Source organism: Dromiciops gliroides, chromosome 6 (genome assembly GCF_019393635.1).
Source record: "Dromiciops gliroides isolate mDroGli1 chromosome 6, mDroGli1.pri, whole genome shotgun sequence".
Lineage (NCBI taxonomy): Eukaryota > Metazoa > Chordata > Mammalia > Microbiotheria > Microbiotheriidae > Dromiciops > Dromiciops gliroides.
This window is the reverse complement of record NC_057866.1, coordinates 199,078,000-199,101,685: the sequence shown is the minus strand read 5'-3', so window position 1 is coordinate 199,101,685 and position 23,686 is coordinate 199,078,000. Positions and strand designations below refer to the sequence as shown.

The 23,686-nt window shown below is 35.3% G+C and overlaps 1 protein-coding gene across 2 annotated transcripts in view; it reads left to right on the top strand.

Moving 5' to 3' along the window:
• The window catches only part of VEGFC (vascular endothelial growth factor C), a 178,892-nt gene extending 156,722 nt beyond the window's left edge, over positions 1-22,170 (top strand). For both annotated transcript variants that reach the window (XM_043971611.1, XM_043971610.1), the window contains 3 exons: positions 7,807-7,916; positions 9,363-9,696; positions 21,718-22,170. In XM_043971611.1, coding sequence (XP_043827546.1) covers positions 7,807-7,916; positions 9,363-9,696; positions 21,718-21,832 — 559 coding nt within the window. In that variant the 3' untranslated portion in view covers positions 21,833-22,170. The remainder of the gene's footprint in view (positions 1-7,806; positions 7,917-9,362; positions 9,697-21,717) is intronic.
• The last annotated feature ends 1,516 nt before the right edge of the window (positions 22,171-23,686 follow it).

The following is a 23,686-nucleotide window of genomic DNA, read 5'->3' as shown; positions in this document are numbered from 1 at the left end:
CTCCATGAACTAAGGATCACCTCCAGGACAAGAGGAAATGGAAACATTTGGCTTATAATTAAATCTGTTACTATTTCCATGACATTTCCCATTCTTATAAATTTAGAGGTCTATATCACACATTCATATACATATACAAATGCATGTAGATAATTTTTAAATTTCAAGAAGAACCATAGCCCCATTTCTTCATTTCTATTTTCCTATAGCCTTTTTTTTATTAGTTTCAGAAATGGCAGCATATATGATCCAAGGTCAGATAGAAGGGCATGGAAATAGATTTAGATGCTGAGCCGAAGATGGAGATGTAGTCCTTACCCATTACCAATGGACAAATGGCATTAGCATGTCTCCTCTTTCCTCTCCCCCAACTCTGAATAACATTTTGTTCTTCAGTATATATAGGCACTAAAGAAATGTGCACAGAAACAGAAAAAAGACATAAATACAAAGCACTTATATTTATAAACTAGATGTATAGGATACAAGTTTACATAAATAAATTAAAATAATATATTAGAAGGTGTTTTTTAAATAAACGTTGTTCAGTTGTGTCCAACTCGTTGTGACCCCATTTGGAGTTTTCTTGGTAAAGATAATAAAGTTTGCCATTTTCTTCTCTGGCTTGTTTTACAGATGAGGAAACTAAGGTAAAGGGGTTAAGTGACTTGCCCAGGGTCACACAGTTACGAAGTATCTGAATGTGGATTTAAATTCAGGAAGATGAGTCTTCCTGGTTCCAAGCCCAGTGCTATCCCCTGTGCCACTTAGCTGCCCTTAAATATTCTATAACTAATAACTGTAATTTGAAGAGTTCAACAAAAAGATAGTTTGGTGTCAGTCAATAAGCATTTTTTAAGCACCCACTATGTGCCAAGTACTGGGCTAAGCACTGCAGAAACAAAGGCAAAACCAGCCCCTGCCCTTAAGGAGTTCACAATCTAATGAAAGAAACAACATGAAAACAAGACTTATGTATGAATGTATGACTTATTCAGAATAAATTGGAGATAATCAGCAGAGGGAAGTTGCTAATACTAAGGGAGATCCGGAATTTCTTGTAGCAGCTAGGATTTTATCCAGGACTTGAAGAAAGCCAGGAGACTGAGATGAAGAAGGATACCATTCTGGCCTAGGGGACAAACAGTGAAAATGCCTGACGTCGGGAGATGGAGTGTGTGATTTGGGGAATATTAAGGAAACAAGTATCATTGGATTGCAGCATACATGGGAAGAGGAGAGGAAGAATGCATAAGAAAACTAGAAAAACAGGATGGGACCAGGGACAGGTTCTGAATGACAAAGGATTTTCTATTTGATCCTGGAAGGAATATGGAACCAATGGAGTTTATTGAATGGGGTGGGAGAGGAAGAATGGTGACATGGTCAGATCTGTGGTTTAGGGAAGGTTAATTTGACAAATAAATGGAAGATGGATGGGAGTGAGGAGAAACTGTGATAGGGAAATGAACCAGCAGGTCAGTGCCACCATCCAGCAGTGTGATGATGAAGGCCGGTACCATACCAGAGTGGTGGCAGAGTAAGACAAGAGAAGAGGTGTTTCAAAAGTGTGGACGCAGGCCTCCATGGCAACAGAATGATTATGGAAGGCTGGGAGAGAATGGGGAATAGAGGATGACACCCAGGTTGTGGGAGGATGAGTATACCATTCAACAGTAAATAGAGAATTTGAGGAAGGAGGTTTTAGAGGAAAGATAATACATTCAGATTTGGACATACTAAGTTTAAGATGTCTGTGGTACATCCAGTTTGAGACAGCCAGTAAGCGATTGGAAATGCAGTTCTAGAGGTCAGGAGAAAATTACAGACCAGATAAGCAGATCTGAGAATCATCATGATAAAGATGATAGTTTAATTCATGGGAGCTGATGAGTTCACCAAATAAAATAGTATAAAAGGAGAATAAGATGGCCAAGGAAGGAGATTTAGAGAACACACCTTTAGTGGTGTCCTGAAACAAGATTCAATAAAAGACTGACAAGGACAACCAGGATGGAGTAGTGTCACAAAAACCTAGAGAGAAGAAAGTATTAAGGAAAAAAAGGTGATCAACAGTGTCAAATTTTGGTTTAGTGGAAAGAGGATTTAGATTCAAATCTGAGTATTGCTGCTTATGAGCTATGTGACTTTGGGCAAGTAACGTAATCTTCTGAAGACTCAGTTTCTTCATCTGTTAAAAAAGGAGGTAATTGGGCATGACTCGAGGGTACCTTCTAGCTCTAAATCTATGATAATACATAAAAGTTCCTACTCCAAATCCCTTAATATTTTTACCATCTAGTTTTCTTCAAGGTTAAATGGGAACAACTCATTTCTGTGTACTAGGCAAAGTCAGAACATTATTTTGAGAAATACTATTCATCACTTTTTATACATTTCAATATTACTTTTATATTTTCTGAAATAATTATATAAAGAAAATAGGGTGATACAGTATTTTGAAGGATGTGCCCTTTGAACATGGGACCTCAGTGGCACAGTGCATCTATCTAGCCATTCACCAAATATGTGTCCAATATCTACTACATATACAACATCGTGCTATAATCAGTTAAGATGACAGTTTAATGTGCTATCCCTGACCTTTATAGTCTAACAGGGAAGATATGACAAACATATCCTAAAAATTAAATCACCACATAAAATAACAAAGTAAACGTTGTTACTGAATAGCATTCACAAAATGCTCTATGAACACCTAGAGTAAAGTCAAATGAATTATAGGATGATAAATGCTTTGAGTTCTTAGGAAAATGATATCCTATGGATTGAAACATCTTGCATAGTGAAGGTAGTAATTGAGAAGATCTTGAAGGATTAGGAAGAATTGGTCAGTGAAAAGTGAAATGAAAGTGAGCTGAAAAGGAGAATGAAAATGCCTAGTAACTATGTTTTATGTTTGATGAACATGAAAAAGAATGAATGTTTGTGGTCATGGATAATGAGTAGAATAGTCTGGCTAAATAAAAAAGAGGAATCCACATAGAGTAGAACAAGATCTGGTCAGATAGATCATTAGGTTCTAATTGTGAAAGGTCTTGAATAATAGACTAAAGAGTTTGGACTTTGTCACGTAGGCATTGGGAAGTTATGGAAGGTGACATGATTGTTATCAGGATAGGTAAGCCATAGGATTGAGAAAATGAGTCAATAAGGTTTATGCTTTTTCAACCTGATCTAGAAACCATCAGGGACTGTGTGGTTATAAAGAAAGGGATAGAAAAGGAGGGACACAAAAGGCTAAAACTAGTTTCAGGACTAGTTTGTTGTGTTTACAATCTTGTAATTCTTTTGTAAAAATGTCTGTAATGTTTACTGCAACACTAAATAAAACTTGTTTGCTTATAAGAAGTTACAAATAGTGGGGTTTATTAAGGAAAATTTCATCCTTATGAGAACACGTCTCCTTTTACTAAGGAACAGAGAGGGAATTTATAGGTTGGGCAGCTTTGACATGGAACATAGGACCTCAGTGTTTTTGAATTGTTAATCTATAACAGACACTCAGCCCAAATGCTTAGGAACTTGACTCTCCATTAGTTTGTTGTTAGTTTTTTTTTTCAATTTTTAAGTTTCCTTTCTCTTCATTTTTAATTTAGAGGCTTTGAAAAAAAAAAGGGATTGTATAAAAAAAGAGCCAGATAATAAAAATGGAACTACAAAACAGATTTCAGTAAAATGCAAAGTAGCAGAAATGCACGTGGCAATAAAGCTTCCAGTTAAATGTGTACATTTCTTGGTCACAAATAATCAGGAGCTGTGACATTTTTTCTGTGCAATCTTTGTCTAGGGTATCATGCTAGCCTCAGTTGAAGTCTTCTACACAGAATGCCAGAGGTTTAATTCTCTCAGGGGTAAGCAAGCATTATTATCAGGTCCTGAACCCTCTTTTTTCCCCCTTCAAAGTATCTAACATAATGATCTTATAAGTTCCCCTGGCTTCTGGACAGAGAAGAGGGCCTCCTCTTCTCTGAGAGCTACTGAATAGGTTTCATATATGGATTCAACTATATCTGTGGTTGGAAGACCAGTTAATTAAGTTTTTAAAAGCCCAGCACTAGAGACTGGGCTATTTATTGTTGGCTTTTTTTAGCCACAGATACTCATGAAATCAAGGCAGTGGCTCAGTGGATAGAGTGCTGGACCTGGAGTCAGGAAGACCCAAGTTCAAATCAAGTCTTAGACACTCACTAGCTGTGTGACCCTGGACAAGTCACCTAACCATTTTGTCTGTTTCCTCATCTATAAAATGAGCTGGAGAAGGAAATGAAAAACCACTACAGTATCTTTTCCAAGAAAACCTGATGGATAGCACTGGCATGCTATGGTCCACAGGGTCACAAAGAGTCAAACACAATTGAATGACTGAACAAAAACTCATGAAATTATCCAGTCAGATCCAATAAACAAATATTAAATAAGTGCATATTATGTTCTACTCAGCCAAAAAATAAAATCTTGAGCTTAAAGATTTTTTTTTTGAGGGAAGGTTGTTTATTTTTTTTTTTAATTTTCATCACCTGCATAGTGCCTTGAAAAGAGTAGGTGCTTAATAAATGTCTGTTGATTTGAATGGATGAGCTATTTGGGTTTCCCAAAATTGCTGTAAATGAAGAAATTTCAGGGTCTAAGGCATTTTTTCAGAGATTCAAAAAAAAAAAAAACACCCATAACTCTGTTGCCTCCATGTTGCCTTGATCCTACCTTGTAAAAGTAAAGGAAAGGGGCAGCTAGGTGGCGCAGTGGATAGAGCACCAGTTCTGGAGTCAGGAGTACCTGAGTTCAAATCCGGTCTCAGACACTTAACACTTACTAGCTGTGTGACCCTGGGCAAGTCACTTAACCCCAATTGCCTCACTAAAAAAAAAATTAAAAATTAAAAAAAAAAGTAAAGGAAAGCTAAGTGTTAATTGTCTGCTGATTAATAATAAGAAAATAATAAAGAAACATTTAATTAATTGGATTAAAGCCTTTTAAATGGCATGAGTCTGTTTCACTTGCTTTTACAGGGTCTAAGTCAATGCCCTTCATACTTCAACAACAGACAGTTCAACAAGCTCTTATTTATTTCCTACTATTCACAAGACACTATGGTAGGCACTAATGTTGAATGAATGACTTTGAATACAAAGGTTGAATGGTACACTACCTTTTCCATAGGTTAACTTAGTTTATTTTAAGGCTGATTTCATAGAAGATGGTAATAGCTATTGGCAATTATATGGTAGATGTGAATAATCTGGATTGTTCAAGACCAAGTTCTGTATTTTGCAGTGAGTCTTATGCATGTAGATGAAACCCATGAAAGTTGATGAATTACCAAGGAGAAGGTATAGATAGAGAAGACATGAGGGCCTAGGATGGAGACTGAAGGAATAATCAGACTGATAGGAGAAAAACTAGTGAAGGGCAATGTCACAAAAATGCAAGGGAGTAATGAGTGGGGAAAAGGTATAAGAGATTTAGGAAGTGTAAGAGGTATAAGAGATGGAGGTTGTCCACAATATCAAATGCAGAGGAAAGCTCAAAAAAGATGAGGACTTAAAAAATGCCATCAGATTTGCAATTAAGAGATTGTTGGATGGGGCGGCTAGGTGGTGCAGTGGATAAAGCACCGGCCCTGGATTCAGGAGGACCTGAGTTCAAATCCGGGGTTCAGACACTTGACACTTACTAGCTGTGTGACCCCGCGCAAGTCGCTTAACCCCTATTGACCTGCAAAAAACAAACACACAAACAAAAAGAGATCCTTAGTAATTTTGGAAGTATTGGTGTCAATTTAATGATAAGATCAGTAGCTAAACTGAAAAAGGCTGAGAAGTAAGTAAAGGAAATAAAGCAATGGCGAAAAACAAGTATCTTGCTCTAGGAATATGGCTATGAAAGGGAGGAGAGACATAAGAAAAATATTGGTTGATAGGATCAAAACAAAATGTTAAGGCTGGGGGAGATCTGAGGATTGTTTATAAGCAGTAAGGCAGAAGCTAATGCATAAGGAGATGTTGAATATTATGGAGAAAGCAAGGGGACAACTTAAGGGGGAATCTCATAGAGGAAATGGAAGAAGATGGGATCAAAGGTACAATAGAAAGGCAGGTGATATCAAGAAGAAGAGCCATTCTTCCTCTGAGACTAGAATGAAGGAAACTTTGGGGGGCTGGGGAAGATAGAAGGTTGATGTCTTGTTGATTTGTGATGTAGAATTGGAAAAAAAGACGGAGATTCCAACAGATGGCCTCAATTTTCTTAGTAAAATAGGAGAGGAGATCCTCCTATGAGAAAGAGCAGGAAGGGGGTGGCATAAGTAGATTGAGAAAAGTATGGATGATTTGAAACTGATAATCTGTGTGTGGGGAATGGATGAGATAGCCAATTAGAGATTTAGGATTAGTATGTGGTAGGGAGGCCTCAGCTGAAATCACATTACCAAATTTAGAGAGAACTTGGTTAAAGTTATGTGATTTATGACATCAACATTCAGCAGCCCAGGAGTTGAGAAAACTGAGGGCTGAAAAGGTTAAGTGATTTTTCCAATATCTAACCCAGCATAAATGGGCTCCCTGATACTTATAGGCTAAAAGAAAAGCTCTTCAGCATTTCTTATAAGGCCATCCTAAATGTTATCTGATCTACCTTTCTGACCTTACTGTATTTTTCCTGTTCACACATTGTGTCCCAGACAACCTGGCAACCAACTATTCTGTGATTTCATCCTATCCTCTTAGTCTCTCCCTGTCCTCTCTGAGGCAGTGTGACACAGGGGAAAGGCTACTGAACTTGCCATGAGGAAGAACTTGATTTGAATCCTGCCTCAGGGGCTTACTGTGTGAACCTGAACAAATATCTTCTCTGAGCCTCAGTTTTCCCATTTGTAAAATGAAGAGTTGAACTCAATGATCTCTAAGATCCTTTACAACTCTAAATCTATGATCCTATTAGCCATTGTTACATATCTACACAGAACATCTCTCTTCCACCCTAATCTCTCACAATTTCTTCTCTTTTCCCACTAGAATCCTTTGATATTCTCCTGAGGGTCCAGCTCCTCCATGAAATCCATAATCTGTCTACCACCAACAGTGAATGAAAGCAATCTTTCTCTCATTCAATTTCCTTGCACTATTTTTGCTTCATATCTCTCTTTTCTCCCCATTCTACTTTATCAGTAAGCATTTGAATGCTTTCTATTTTCCAGGCACTGTGCTAAACATTAGAGATACAAAAAAAAAAAGAGAAACAAAATAGACCCTGCCCTCAAGGAGCTTACAGTCTAATGAAGGAAAACATCACATAAAAGGGAGCTAAAAATGCGAGTGAGAGGAAATACTTATATAAGGAAATGGTACCAAAGTCTAGGGAGTTAAAAGCCAAGCTGGGAAAGGAATCAAGAATAGCTGGCCTGAGCCTTTTCTCAAAATGGTTCCAGAAAAAAATCAACAACTATAGAAGGATGTAACAATGGGAAAGAGGTGTTCCAAGGTTAGAAGGCCAGAGGGAACTTCTAGATTGAGAAGTTCAAAGTCTGGGAAGTCCAAAATCAGAAGCACAGTTAGGAGAGAAATTTTACAGACAGTAAAACTGAAGTTCTGAAAGTTTAAATGATGTGCTTGTTACATGAGTTTCAAGTACATTTCCATATAATCTACTTTATGTCATACTATAAAAGTCATGTTATAAAGACATGAATTGGTTGAAAGTTGTTGTATACAGTATACATAATTCCCAATCCACCAATTTTTTCTATCATTGCTTTGATATTCCTTAAATTCTGTATCTTATTCAAAGGTGTCATGCAACAAACAAGACTTGCCCAAAAAATCATATCTGGAACAATCACATCTGCAGATGCCTGGCTCAGCAAGATTTCATTTTCTCCTCCAGTGCTGCAGACAGTGGTAAGCAAAATGACTTTCTAAAGATTAGATGCACAGATTCTAGTTTTTTGGTAAATATAAAGTAATTTCAAATTAAAGCTAGAACTCTGATCTAGACAATAATCCAAAACATTTCCCAAGAACCCATGATGAAAAATGCTATTCACTTGTACAAAGTATCAACAAAATTGTGTGTTGATCAACTGTGATAGACTTGATTCTTCTAAGCAATACAATGGTCCAAGATAATTCCAAAGGACTCATGATGGAAAATGCTCTCCAAATCCAGAAAAAAAAGAATTGTTGAATCTGGATTCAGATCGAACCATATTGTTTTTGTTGTTGTTGTTTTACTTTTTTGAGTTTTTTCCTTTTTGCTCTGATTCTTCTCTCATAACATGACTAATGCAGAAGTATGTTTAATGTGATTGTACATATATAACCTATATCAAATTACTTGCTGTCTTGAGGAGGGGGAAGGGAGGAGAAAAATTTGAAACTAGAAATTTTGTAAAAACAAATGTTGAAAACTATCTCTAAATGTAACTGGAAAATAATGAAATATTTATTATGGAAAAAAATGCTATTCACCTCTAGAGGAAGAATTGATGAACTCTGAGTGAAGATTTAAGCATACTTTTTAAAAATTATTTTAAAATTTTTTCTTGAGTTTTTTGTTTTCTTTTGCAACATGGCTAATGTAGAAATATGTTTTGTGTGACTTCTCATGTATAATCAATATCATATTGCTTGCTATTGTCAAGGAAAGAGGGAGGGCAAGGAAAGAGAATTTGGAACTCAATTTAAAAATAAATATTAATAATTTTGTATAAGTAACTGAGAAATATTCAATGAAATAAAATATATTTTAAAATCACATTAAAGCTAGGAAGGAAATATTAAAACAGCATTTGTTATTGATTATTAAAAGATGTGATCATGAAGATTGTAATTCCTATTTTTTTGTTTATTTGTTTGTTTTTTTTGTGAGGCAATTGGGGTTAAGTGACTTGCCCAGGGTCACACAGCTAGTAAGTGTTAAGTGTCTGAGGCAGAATTTGAACTCAGGTCCTCCTGAATCCAGGGCTGGTGCTCTATCCACTGCGCCACCTAGCTGCCCCATAATTACTATTTTTTTTAAATGTTTCTGAGGAACTTTTTTAAAAAATTTGCATAAAATGGCACCTTTTTTCCTTTTTTCCTTTTTCTTTTTTTTTGTTGCTTTTTGTGTTGTTTTTGTAGGTCAATGAGGGTTAAGTGACTTGATCAGGGTCACACAGCTAGTGTCAAGTGTATGTAGTCGGATCTGAACTCAGGTCTTCCTGAATCCAGGGCCAGTGCTTTATCCACTGCACCACCTAGCTACCCCTGGCACCTTTTTATAAGGTGAACTAAGGTGTGTTTCATCCCCTTCCCAGAACAAAGGAAGGTATCCTTACAGTGTTTTTTTGTCTGGCATTTCCCCAGATACTTCAGATGGATTCCATGATATCTGTGGACCCAACAAAGAATTGGATGAAGAAACCTGTCAGTGTGTATGCAAAGGAGGACTTCGGCCTTCAAGCTGTGGACCCCACAAAGAACTAGACAGAAATTCCTGCCAGTGTGTGTGTAAAAACAAACTTCTACCCAGCTCATGTGGAGCCAACAAAGAATTTGATGAAAACACATGTCAGTGTGTATGCAAGAAAAGCTGTCCCAGGCATCTGCCTCTAAATCCTGGAAAGTGTACCTGTGAATGTACAGAATCTCCAAGTAGATGTTTATCAAAAGGAAAGAAGTTTCGGCAACAGAACTGCAGGTAAGTGCATCTGAATCTTTCCAACATTGATACACTTTTCTCAACTTAAGTGAAATTTCTCCTCTTGCTGGAGGGAGGACTCAAGTAGAAAATCATAGTCAAGATCCAGGCAGACAGATATTTGCCATTGGTATTAGAAAGGTCTGAAAGAACATAGCAGGGATGTGCCTATAAGGGTGTAATTACAAGGAAAAACTCCAATTCCTAGCATAGGAATAATAAGACAGGACCCAAATCCTAGAAGAGAGAAGGAAGGAGTTTTGTGGTTCATGGGAAGCTATTGGGTTATACTTTTTCACTGAATGGGAAAGAAAGGCTGGGGGTATTTGTGGATAGAGCCAGTGAGAGAATTTCTTTTGTTTTATGATGAATATTTGTTTAAAAATGGTTTTGTCTGGGGGCAGCTAGGTGGTGCAGTGGATAAAGCACCAGCTCTGAATTCTGGAGTACCTGAGTTCAAATCTGGCCTCAGACACTTGACACTTACTAGCTGTGTGACCCTGGGAAAGTCATTTAACCCCCATTGTCCTGCAAAAAAAAATGGTTTTGTTTTCTTTTTCTTTAAAGTGAGAAGTAGGAATTCCAGGAAGAGAAAAATAAGTGTTTGTTATTTAAAAGATTAAATTTTTTAAAAAGTAGGCTTTTGGATCCCAGAGGAGATAGAGAGATTTAGTTATATTAATGGACATAGCTAAGCCATGATAAGAGGAAGAGCCTATTTCCATTCATGGTTCTTGGAAATTTACCTGTTTGGCAAGAAGATTATAAAACACACTCTAGTCCAGGGACTCTTAACATTTTAGTGTCACGGACTCCTTTATTAGACAGATAAAGTCTAAGAACCCTATATCAGAATAATGTTTTTAAGTGCATAAAACAAAACACAGGGAACAAATTACACTGAAAAAAGGAATATTTTTTCCCCCACACAAGTTCATAAATTCTCCAAAATGTATTTACAAACCCTTAGGAATCTATGGATACCATGTTAAGAACCCTAGCCTAACCAAGAAAGAAAACTACTGGCCTCCATTCCAAATGGGACTGAATCTGGGAATTAAGATAGATCATAACTCTGAGGGCTTGTCAGGTCCATCAGCCATTGCTTTAGACACTCACTCCATGAAAGGATAGGATGAATGGTCATATGATTTGATTAGGCCATTTAGGTATGAATTTACAATATCATTTGGAAAAATACAGAATCAGATTGGTCTGAAGGGGTGAATACACGAAGTTTAAGATGGTGTTGCTGGAATTTTCTTGCTGATACAGGACTAAGAGTTGCATGTTCCTAATAGGGTTTAGGGCAGCTAGTTGGCACCAGTGGATGGAGCTCCAGTCCTGGAGTAAGGAGGACCTGAGTTCAAATCTGACCTCAGACACTTACTAGCTGTGTAACCCTGGCCATGACTTAACCCTATTTGCCTCAGTTTCTCCTATGTAAAATAAAATGGAGAAGGAAATGGCAAACCACTCCAGTATCTTTGACAAGATAGCCCAAAATGGGGTCACAGTGAGTCAGACATGGTTGAGAAGACTCAACAACAACAAAAGATAGGGTCTAGTCAGAAGTTTTTGTATTATGTACAGTGTGATAGGGTTGGGCAATCTAGAAGGGCCTAGCACCTTCTGTTTACATCATAGACTGACTTATTGATTGACTCAATTTGTTGGCCATCAATGGCTAATAGGTCTAGATAATGGGTTATTCATCTAGGGTCCATGGACCCCCAAGGGGCTTGTGGATAGATTTCAAGGGATTAGTGAACTTAGATTTTATAAATCCTTATTTGAATATAATTGGTTTTAATCCTACATATTTTATTCTATGCCTTTAAAAACCTTATTCTAGGAGGAATACACACACACACACACACACACACACACACTCCAAAACAAACAAACAAAAATGATTAAAAACTCCTGATCTGCATACTGATTAATGTCATTTCTAATAGGGACCTGGAATGCTTGGGATTTAAGTGGAAATAAGATAAGACAAGAATTATTAAGATATAGAGACCAATAAGGCCTGAATAGATGATAAGGGAAGAAACAAGGAAAATGGAGCATGATACATATAGAAAGCAGGCAGTAGGGGGCAGATAGGTGGCGCAGTGGATAGAGCACCGGCCCTGGAGCGAGGAGTACCTGAGTTCAAATCCAGCCTCAGACACAATACACACTTACTAGCTGTGTGACCCTGGGCAAGTCACTTAACCCCAATTGCCTCACTAAAAAAAAAAAAAAAAAAAGAGCGAATGGGAACTCAGTTCTAACCATTAGCTCTATAGATATGGCTGCAGTGGAATAACTAGGGCAGGGAATCAATACCAAAGGGAAGTCAGTCATGTTGTTCTAAATCTGCAGAACTTCCCAGCAGGTGAATAGTAGCTGAATTCAACAGTGATCTACTGAAAGTCAACCACAAACAGTCCAATGGACCCAAACCTGAGTCAGGAACTTGCAGAGCTCATACCAGGAGGGCAGCAAATAAATCTCTCCCTAGATCACACAATCTTGGAAGCATCATAAACTAGCAGGCCCCCAGAAAGATATTTCACAGTTTAAAAAACACTTTCCCTCTAACAACCCAGGAAGTTAATTATTACAAGTACTGCCATCCCCACTTTAAAAATAAAGAAACTGATGCTCACCAAAGCTAAGTGATTTGCTTATGATCATGCAAATAATAAGTGAAGGAAATGACAGGTAAATCCAGGTCTTCTGACTTAAGCCCAGTATTCTTTCTACTATACCCCATTCACTTTCAGATCTGCATTTGTGACTATAAAATAGGGATAAATATTCATATCATAAGAATGATTTTATTCATGAAGGGCTTTCAAGATAAAACATTTTTTCTTGTTTTTAGCATGACTTGTACTTTATTTGTTTCTTTTATTTTTCTATTTGTTTGTTTATTCATTTGTTCTTTTATTTGTTTTTGTGAGGCAATGAGGGTTAAGTGACTTTCCCAGGGTCACACAGCTAGTAAGTGACAAGTGTCTGAGGCTATATTTGAACACAGGTCCTCCTGAATCCAGGGCTGGTGCTTTATCCAGTGCACCACCTAGTTGCCCCCAAAATTTATTTTCTCCGACCATTGAACTCTTACTATGTGCACAACTTTTCTCATTAAAAGGTTAAAAATTAGTTTAAGTTCCAGCATTGTGAAACTTAAATTGCTTTTTCCCCTACCCTTAAGTCTATAGGTTAGATTTCTTCTGCTGTAGGAATATTACTTTATCTACCCTCTTTACTTTCAGAGTGTCCTTTGAGAATTTCTAACATGTTTTTTCAACATTAACCTGTATAAGATGAGTCATTTCCAGTGGGGAATTTTGCACCTTCATTTCTACCTTTAGTGTTTTGAATGGAATTTATATGAAATTGCTATTTTCTTCTTGCTCATGAAAACTGTGCAGTGGCTATATTTATAAGTGATAGAATAATAAATAAAAAATACAGAGGAAGTTTAGGAAAGTTGATATATTTAGGATATTTCAGTGTTCAAACATCAAAACATACTCTCTCACAGCATCATAGTTCCAGAGTGGTAGGAATTTCAGTGGCCATGTAGATTGAGTTCTTGTTAAGTTCCTGCTTGTTACACACTCAATAGTTGCATTCTCCTGGAATATAAACTGCTCACTCTGAGTGATTGAGACAGCAAAATCTAGAAGAAAATAGCCAAGAGAATTGGTATTAACTAATAACTGTACTTTCTTGAAACAAATAATAATTAAAGTCATGATTTAATTAGTGTTACCCTAGGAGGAGGCAACTAGGTGACTCAATGAATAAAAAGCTGGGCCTGAAGTCAGGAAGACTTAAGTTCAAATTCAGATTCAGACACTCATTATCTGTGTGACCCTGGGCAAGTCACTTAACCTGTTTGCCTTAATCCGCTGGAGAAGGAAAGGACAAAGCATTCTAGTATCTTTGCCAACAAAACCCCAGATAGGGGCATGAAAAGTTGTATACAACTGAACAACAACACCACTAGAAGTCTTCCTGAAAGAATGTATTCACAAAATTAACTCAATTTTTAGAGAATAAGTTAAATGCTTACAGGAAAATCTATAGGAGCCAGAGAATCTGATTGCTTATTACAGTTGTCATTTACACTGGACAAGATCCAACCATTAAAAAATAGTGCCCATGTAGAATTTGTCATCTTTATCTTCTTAAACTAAAAAGTCCTTCAGAATCCTATTTAAGCACTTTGTTCAGCTAGCAAGCAAATTAAGCCTGTGTCACAGTTAAAACATCAAACAAGCTAGAACTTTCTTTTAGGTGGATGAGCTGCTCTGTTTTCATTGTCTTTATTACTGATCTCATGCACTGAATTCAGGTTGCACATGCTTGGGCATCCAGACAACCAGCTTATAGACTTGTAAGTGGCATAAAATATTTCCAGTTCTATAAAGCCATTACTGTCCCTGAAATGAACCTCTATCATGACAGCATAAAATAAGTACATTGAAATTGCTCTAGGAAGGAAACACTGATAATACTTGAGTACAAGACATTATAGTGTGGTATCTAGAAACTGGAGGCTATAAGCAAACCATTTAGTAAAATTATTGGAATAAATCATTACCATTTACATGAAAAAGCATCATTTAAAAGGATTTAGACAGCAATCATGTTGAAACCTGAAACTTATCCTGATTCACTGCCAGTTATCAGAGAATGCCATTAATTGGCAAAACAGCTATTTGGCACAGTATATCATATGGATTGTCAGAATAAATTTATATGAACGATAATAGCAGACATGCTTTAAAAAACTCTCCCTTCCACAAAAATAAATTGATGAGAAACATCTTTTAGGAATGCTTTTTAGTGCTAGTTTGAGCTTTTCCCCATAAATTTCCTTCATAAAAAAATACTGATTCTGTTTTTGAGTCCATTGCAACAACTGTGTAACCAATACATTGTTTTGGTGTCTTAAATGGGGTTAGTGGTTCTCATCAATATGGATGTTCCCTTCAATGATTGAAGTTGCAATCCATCCATGTCATCCAATAAGGGGACCATAGTAGGTATACTTGCTATTTTTAAAGTAAAAAGTCATTTTAATTAAATTTTAATTAAAATATTCATTAAAATAAATTTTGAAGACACCTATTAAGTTAGTAGACAAGAGCTTATAATTATCTTCATTGGGTTTCTTTTTCCCCCCAATAGTTAGGTGATTTCATTTACCTTCATTATTTCTGTTTACCCTATAAGTAACCAGTGTTATGCTTTCACAAGAACCACTAAGGAAAACATTTTCTATATTATTATGTTGATTTGATCTTATGTTTTACCTTTTCTAATCAAACTTCATCTATAACGTTGACAACTGTCAGTCTCTTAAGAGAAAAAGATTCCACACAGAAATCTAGATTTCCACATGTAGATAATTACATTCTTTATTTTTTTTTTGGTAAATTTCAAAGTATTTTATACACCACTATATTTTCCATTCACGCTTGAAGTGATAAATATAAATAAATAGATTATATGAATTTCCCCCTCTACTGGCTCAAAAATTATATTCCACAAATGTACTTAATGAGAATACAGTAGATCCAATCAGAGTCTCAGATTAACTGACTTTATTTATCACATTTAGTTTCCTATTTCATTTACTATTGTTTTTAATAAATTGAACTATAAAAATACCAGAGGTCATTTAAAGTAATCTTAAAAGTTAATACATATTGCCTATGGACTTTTAGATTGAACCACTATAAAAATTTTAAATCAGATTTATTTCCATCAATGCCATGGAGTAGTCCATTAAATTGTATTCATTGCTATAAGTCATACTCTTTACCCTCTATTATATGTGAGATAAGCATTTTTATGTGGGTGCAAGCCTGGAGAACAATATCTCAGAGAAACTTTGAGAAACTTCTCTTTTCCCTGATATTTATTCTGAAAGAGAAATGGGAAAGATTTTTGTGGATCAGTTTACTGCAATAATGGCAGCCTTTCTTAACCTTCTGACCCCTATGTTGTAATGAATTCACCTGAAATTAAATTTATTCACATCAATGGCAAAATTAGTTAAAATCTTCTAGATCCACTGATATTCCTCCATTTCTCAATTCATTACTGCTTAAATAAAAATATGATTGTTACTACATGTGCTGCATAGCTGAGAGAAAAATAATGGAATGTTATAGCTTCAAAGTCCCTTAGAAATCACCTTGTCCAACCCCATTATTTTACAACAGAAAAAAACAAGACCCAGAGAGATTAAATAACTTGCTCAGGATTGTGGGGATACTTAGCACCAGATGATTTTTCTAAGTGATTGAAAAGTCATGTTTGCCTTAGGATTTCCTTTCTTTTCAAGATAGCAAATAGCAATGGCTCCAATATTTTTCAAAAATGTTGTTAATCAAAAACATCTGTTTGGACTTCACACACATTAATAATATCAATCTTGTAATAAATCAAGGAAAAGAATGTGTGCAAAGCATTGTGTAAATGTTAAAATTCTATATAAATATAATAAATGTAACAGGGGCCCCAAGAGTCCAGTCTCTTCTTCAAGAAAGTGTCCATGATATATAGATAGGAGGCTTCTGAATAGTCTACAAGGCTTTGGCCTTTCCTTTCTTAAACTGAAGCTGCTTGCCTATGTATTTCAACACCCTTCTGCTCACCTTCGTATTGAAGTCATCAAGTCTCAGAGTGTATCTTGACTTAGTTTGCAAGACATGTGAAGTTCTTCATACAATATTCTGTCTCTTCTTCCTCTTCAAGAAATGAGGATGCATAACCTGTAATTGTCATTTTTAAAAATGTATTCTCATCTTGAATGCAATAAGACAGAATCATTGTGTCCCATGAAAATAACATCTAGCAGTTATACCAATTTAATCCTTGCAAAACACTTTACATATTATCTCATCTGATCCTTACAGCAATCCTGTGAGGAAGGTGCTATTAAAATACGTATATTACAGATGAGGAAACTGAGGCATAGAGAGATTAAAGCAACTTGGTTCATGTTCATACATTTAAAGTTTTTAAGACAGGATTCAAAATCCAGGTCTTCTGGGTTCCTAATCCAAAGCTCTATTCATTGTACCACTTGAAGAAATGTTTTTTACTGCCCTTGGATACATGATTCATCTTAAAAAGTCCCTTGCATCTCCAAGGAGATGTGAACAATCCTTTTTCCATTTAACTTCAGTTTTCTTTTATCTTTTGGGGTTTTTTTGTTCCTCAGTGGTTTTAGTTATGTTAAACTCTTTGTGACCCCATCTAGGGTTTTCTCTGGCAAAGATACTGGAGTGGTTTGCCATTTCCTTCTCCAGCTCATTTTACAGATGAGAAAAGAGGGTGAAGTGACTTATTCAAGGTCAAACAGCTAGTAAGTGTCTGAGGCTGGATTTAAACTCTGGAAGATGAGTCTTCCTGAATCCAGTGCTGGCACTCTATCTGCTGTACCACCTAGCTGTCCAATCTTTTGATTAGTTTATTACCAATATATTAATGTTGTTGTTCTTCAGTTCTTCCAGTATTTCAACTTATTGGTAATTGGTCAAGATCTCACATTGAGAGTACCAATTCCTAAATTCAAGTTTAAAGACAACCTAAAAGTTATGTGATTATTTGTGTAGGGTAACTTTTTTTTTCAAATTACTACAACATTCCCAGTCACTATGGAATGATTAAGGGGCTTAAGGCAACTGAAGGCCATTGAAAATTTTCTTTTTCTTTTTTAGGAGCTTACAAATTACCTTGAGAGATTAAGCAACTTGTCACACAATGTCTCAGAGGCTACTATTTTTCATATGTTACATAGTTTTTATAGTTACCGATTCATAAGATTTTGAACTCTATTAAAGATTTTCTTTTCTTTTCTTTTCCTTAGCTCCACATAATATTGTTGTCCACATGTTTTTAGACTTTAACATTATCATATTCAACTAAGTAATCTACTAATGTTTTGCTTAGTTTTATATGATTTAAATAAAATGTTCATTTAAATTGCCAAATCTAAATTGGGAAGTTGATTTTTTTAATGGGTGTACTCAACATAGCTATGTTTAGGGACTCTATTCAATTTTTTTTCATGTTTGCTAAAATCATTTCAAAGGTATCCTTACAATAATGGCTTGTATAGCTTTATTGGTATATGACTAAATATTTGAAAATATTTTTATTTTTAAATGGGACTTCTCTTTCTTTTGGTTTAGAAATGCAGGTGGTATTAGTGGGTTTATCTTATTCCCTACTTTGCTAAATGTGTGTATAACTTTCATTTTTCATTACCAAGGCTTAGCTTTTCTATATAATCATATTATCTGAAGCCAGGGATATTTTGACTTCTGCAAAGTCAACAATATGTGTACATATATATTCCTTTAATTTGTTTCTCATGCTATAATATTCATATTTTTAAGACTTTGCCAAACAGAACTGGTGAGAATGGAAAGCTTTGCTTTAGATTCAGTTTTAATGGGAATGCCTCTAATAATTTTTCCCATTTTATAAATATAAAATTTCAGTTTCAAATATTTTTAAACACCAAGAATAAGTGTTATTTGTTCCATTTTAGTGTCCTTAACATAAATTAATACATTTTCTTAAAGGCAACCTTTGTATCTAATAAAAAAATCATGTTTTTTCTCTTCCTCTCATCCTCACATTCCTGTAAAAACTATCTTATTTAATCTAAATGGATTTTTTGATACCCTGCTATATTCCTTCCACAAGTGTTTTATTTATTTTTTATAATTATATTCATTAGATTGCACTTTAACTTTCTTCCTTACAATTATATTTGTCCTTACAATTTCCTTATATTTAGGGATCAAAAGTATAATTGACTCATAAAAGGAATTAGATAACCTATCACTCTATTCTGTGCTAACAATCTACATAATATAGAATAAGATTTTGTTATGAAGTTCGGTAGAATTTGCCAGCAAATTCCTGTGGGTTTTTTAGTAGCTTTTATATGACAATTCTTTAATTACTTGGCTCATTTCCCCTCCTGAGATTGGTCCATTTTGGCTAAATATTTCTTGTTTTTTTACATTTTGTATTTTATGTTTTCGTAAATACATTTCTTTAAAATCTCCAAACTTAGGGGCATCTAGGTGGTGAAGTGGATAAAGCTCCACCCCTGGATTTAGGAGGACCTGAGTTCAAATCTGGCCTCAGACACTTGACACATACTAGTTGTGTGACCCTGGGCAAGCCACTCATTGCCCCCCCCAAAAAAAAAATCCCCAAATTTATTAGCATTAAGCTATATGTTAGAGTTACTGATGATTTTCCCAATGTATTTTTTTTCCATAGGCATTATTCTCTCATTTTTTACATTGGTAATTGGGTTTTCATTTTTTTTCTCTCAAAAAAATTAGATTTGCTACTTGGTTAACAATTGTTTGGGGTCTTTAAAAGAAACCACAGTTTTATATTTCACTCCATTTAATTTTTTTCAATAATATTAATCTCTGCTCACATTATGTTTCTTTTTTCTTGGTATATTGATTCATTACTTTTCTATATTGTTGTTTTTCAGATGAAGCGCAACGAATTTTTTTTTCCTTTTTGCCATTGGGTCTTTATTGTAACCTAAACAATATTTTCCATGTATAATTAGGAAAAATGCATGTTTTTCTATTTCCCAGAGCTCTCCCTTAGTTCTACAACTCTTTTTTATTAACATTTCTTTAGATTTATTATAGTCTGATAAAATAAAATTAAAAATCCAAATATTGTGATAATTTAATAGGTCTCTTGTCCCATCAGTGTGGGTACTTCCTCCACTAGTCCAGATTAAAATCTATCTACTCCTTATCACCAATAAGTATTTTTCCAGTCTTTCAATGAATCTACTAGAGAATCTATTTATACACTGACAGTCATCTTCTAAATTAAAAAATGATAAATTTTCTGAATACCAGTAAAATACTTTTGATGGCTATTATTCCTACTACTGATACATATATGACCATCCCATTTGTTCTTCCATTCATACATATTCCTCCTCCTATCTTTTATGACATTTTCCCCTCATAATAGCTTTCACATTGGCCCCTTCTCTGGATTCACATGAGTACTGAGTTAAGGCCATCATCACCTCAAATACATATTCCCGTATCCTCCTAATTGGTCTCCTTGCATTTTATCTCTCTTTTCCAATACATCCTTCACTCACACAGTTGCCAAAGCAATTTTCCAAAAATTCAGATCTGATTACTGTGTTACTCTGTTACTCAATTAGTTCCTGTGGCTTCCTAGTGCCTCTAGGATAACAAATACCAACTTTTCTGTTTAGCCTCAAAAACCTTTTAAAATTGCTTCCAAACTACCTTTCCAGCCTTATTACATATAATGTCCCTTTTCTTACTCTATAGTTTAACCTAATTGGTCTTCTCGTTGTTTCTCTCTTGAAATCATCCATCTTGAATACTTTTGCACCAACTGTCCCCTATATTTGGAAAGCACTCACTCCTCACCTCCAAATCTTAGAATACATAGTTTCTTCAAGACTCAGCTCAAGCATGCATCACAACCTGCTACATGAAACCATTCTAGATACACTGAGCTCTAGTATTTTCTCTCCAAACTTTATTTGGTAGATATCCTGTATGTTTGTGTCTCTGTGTATCCCTTTATGAACTCCTTTAGGAAAGAGGATGTTTTCATTTTTTTTTTGTTTCCCTAGAACCTCACCCAGTGTAAACAAAGTAGGAGCATGACATGTTTGTTGAATGATTTGTGCATATGAATATATAGTAAATGGAAATGAGGTGGAGACTACTTAAACCCAGTATAAATCCAACTGCTGTCCTTTGAGTCACCCCTAATTGTTTCTTCAGTGGCTGTGGTTACCAGTTCTATGATTTATAGCCCCAACACATAACAGATAGAATATAGGTGTTGAGCAGATGGACTTTTGTGTCAGGAAACAATTTGGGATCATTATCAGTACTATCAAATTTCCCAAATATAATACAGCTGGCTCTCTTCCTCCTGTTTAACTCTCAGACCACCATATTCTTTTCCTCTAGTGCTTGACCAACATACATTGACTGATGAACTATTAAATAGCAGTCTATTCAACTTTGTCATAATTTCCCACTATTACTACATATATTTAAAGATTTATTACTTCTCATAAGATTACAAGCTTGTACTTTTCACATTTTAAAACACAAATGTATATGTGTAATTAAAATAATGCATTTTTTAAAATATAACCTCTAAAGATAATATAATGTCCTTGTTAATCTGTCAATATGTTATTTGGATTTTAATCCATTATGATCAATGACAATATGGCTTTTGTGAGTTGTGAGCATGATAGTTTTTAGAGGAACATTTAAATATTAATCTGCGTTAAATTATCTGAATTCATCCTCTTTCTTTTAGACGGTATATTTTGGGATTCTGCTTTTTCTATCCATCCTACAATTTTTTCTTATAATTGGAGTGAAGGTTGATACTTTCTCATTAGATAAGAAAAAAAGTACAGTTCTTTATTCTTCTCCCTGAATCCCATTCCTCCTTGTTTTATATGTTTCCAGGCAGGAAGGAGGATGGGAAGGTGGGAATAGGGGAGACATCCTGCAACAATCTGCTAACTGGAGAAGAGGAGTGAGGGTGTGGTTGCTCACTCAGTCATAGCATGGCTCTGTTTGAAAACATAAAAGCCTGGGGTTCATTCCAGCCTCCAATTCCTGCAAATTCTGCCATGATTATGTGATCACAGTAAATCAGCAGCCCTTAAATATTTCCTTTCATAAATTGTTACATGGTACTTTCATCACAAAACAGAGTTGCACTTCAAAAAGATTTCATTTTCATAATGTACCTACCCATCATATGAGTTTTCATTGACATCCTTCTAGTTTTTAAGTCATCTTCCAATACATTGGGCAGAGTTCTCCCCTTCTCTTTTATATTTGATAGCATTAATGAAATTGTGATTTGAATACAACTTTGACAGGAATAATATGTATTTTTTCCTTCTTCTTTTTCCCCCAGTTGTTACAGACTACCATGTCTGGGTAAAGTGAAGCGTTGTGAGCCAAGATTTTCATTCAGTGAAGAAGTATGTCGTTGTGTCCCTTCACATTGGAAAAGACCACATATGAACTAAGGAAACAGCATCATTTGCCAGTTGAGCATACAGTTTTTCCATGATGAAAATCAGACTATATAGCTATCATTTGGAACTCTTAATAGAGACCTTTCTGGGGCCATGATAAAGACACAACTGATTTTTCCTGAGCAATGCAGATGGAACTCACTTGCAATAAAGAACTCATCTAAGGACCCATTTTCTGCCAATGACCAAACAGCCTAGGTTTTTTTCTCCTTTGTGATTTTTAAAAAAAGATAATGACTATATAATTTATTTCCACTAAAAATATTGTGCAGCATTCCTGTTTATGGCAATAACAATTGTTAAAGCTCACTGTGATCAATATTTTTATATCATGCAAAATATGTTTAAAATAAAGTAAAAATGTATTATAAACTTGTAATAATGCTCACTCAATCCATTATCCTATTATACATTTTATATATATTGGCTGATGTTGGACAAAACTATCTTTTTTTTATTTTCAGAAAACAAATACCATGTGACAATTTCTATAAAACTGTGTATTTGTATGAGAAATCTCAGTAGGGAAACAGTAACTTTTGCTCTTAGCCCGTACCCATAATATTATAAATCACTATTTTGAAAACCTGTAAGTGATATGTAATTTCACCTTCATAGATCACAGCATCTTTCTGACTTAGTCAATAATCAGAGTTGCTACAGCTGAAAAAAAAATGTAAAATCTTACCACCTTATCTTCGGGTGAGGAGCCTATCTGAACTTAGTGTCCTACTGAAGAGTGTCCAGTAACTTACTTGATTCCAGTGTTGGTTAACTCGTCCAGAACTTATGTTCCCCTGGTTTTAACCTTTAAGAAGCCTCCATTTCCAGGACTGGGTAGCCTATCTTCAGATCCAATTAGCCTCATTTGAAAAAAAAATGCTTATTTTTAAAATAATTCTTTTCATTGTCATTTAATCAAAATAGATGGAAACATTTTTGTTTGGCTATATTTGGAAATCCTACTGATGAAGAAGTTCATGGGTTAAGGGATTGTGAGCTTTCAAATTATGTCAAAGTATTTTCAAAATATTTAATTATATATTACTAGAAGTATGTTTTTACAGATATTTTCTGCCAGTTGTTACAACTCCTCAGTTAAAATAAGAATCAGAAAAGATTCAAGCTCTCTTACAGAACCAAAGGAAATGTTTATTTCAGCCAAACCCAGAAGTATTTTTTTCTTGTGTTTTTTTTAATCATAGAAAAATCACAAAACCTAAGAGTTGGAAGCATTCTCAGAAGGCATCTAGTCCAATCCATAATTGAGCAAGAATCCATTTTCCTTGTAAAGGGTCATCCAGCATTTGCTTGAGAGCCTCCATGGTGAGGAAATCCATGACTTACTGAGGAAGTCAATTCCTCTTTTGAATTGCTATCATTAAGAATCTGCCCCCCCACACACACACACACACACACTTTCCCTCTTACATTACCCTAGATTGTAGATCATTTAGGCAAGGTGACTTGAGTACATAGGGGAGAGCTAAGTGCTGTCTTGTTATCTCCTTAAGTCTACTGGATACCATTCTCTGCAGGCCATTTTTGTTCTGCGCTTTCTAATCCAAAGATCACATTACTTGGAAGAGAAAACATAACCAAATTTAGATTCAGTGAGCTTTGCCTTATTCCTGTCTTTTGGTGGTCACTGTCCTATCCATCCCAATCGGTGTCTATTCCTTATTGGACTCTACCCTCTCCCTAAATAGAGTTTTTAAAAAGCCTATCTTTGTCGTTCTGAACTTTTGTGGCCATTTTCAGCTCTTGTTCAAATTGAACACTCATGCCTAACACCATTCTTAGAAGACTGTGCTACATTTCTATTCTGTTTCTGTCTCTTGCTTT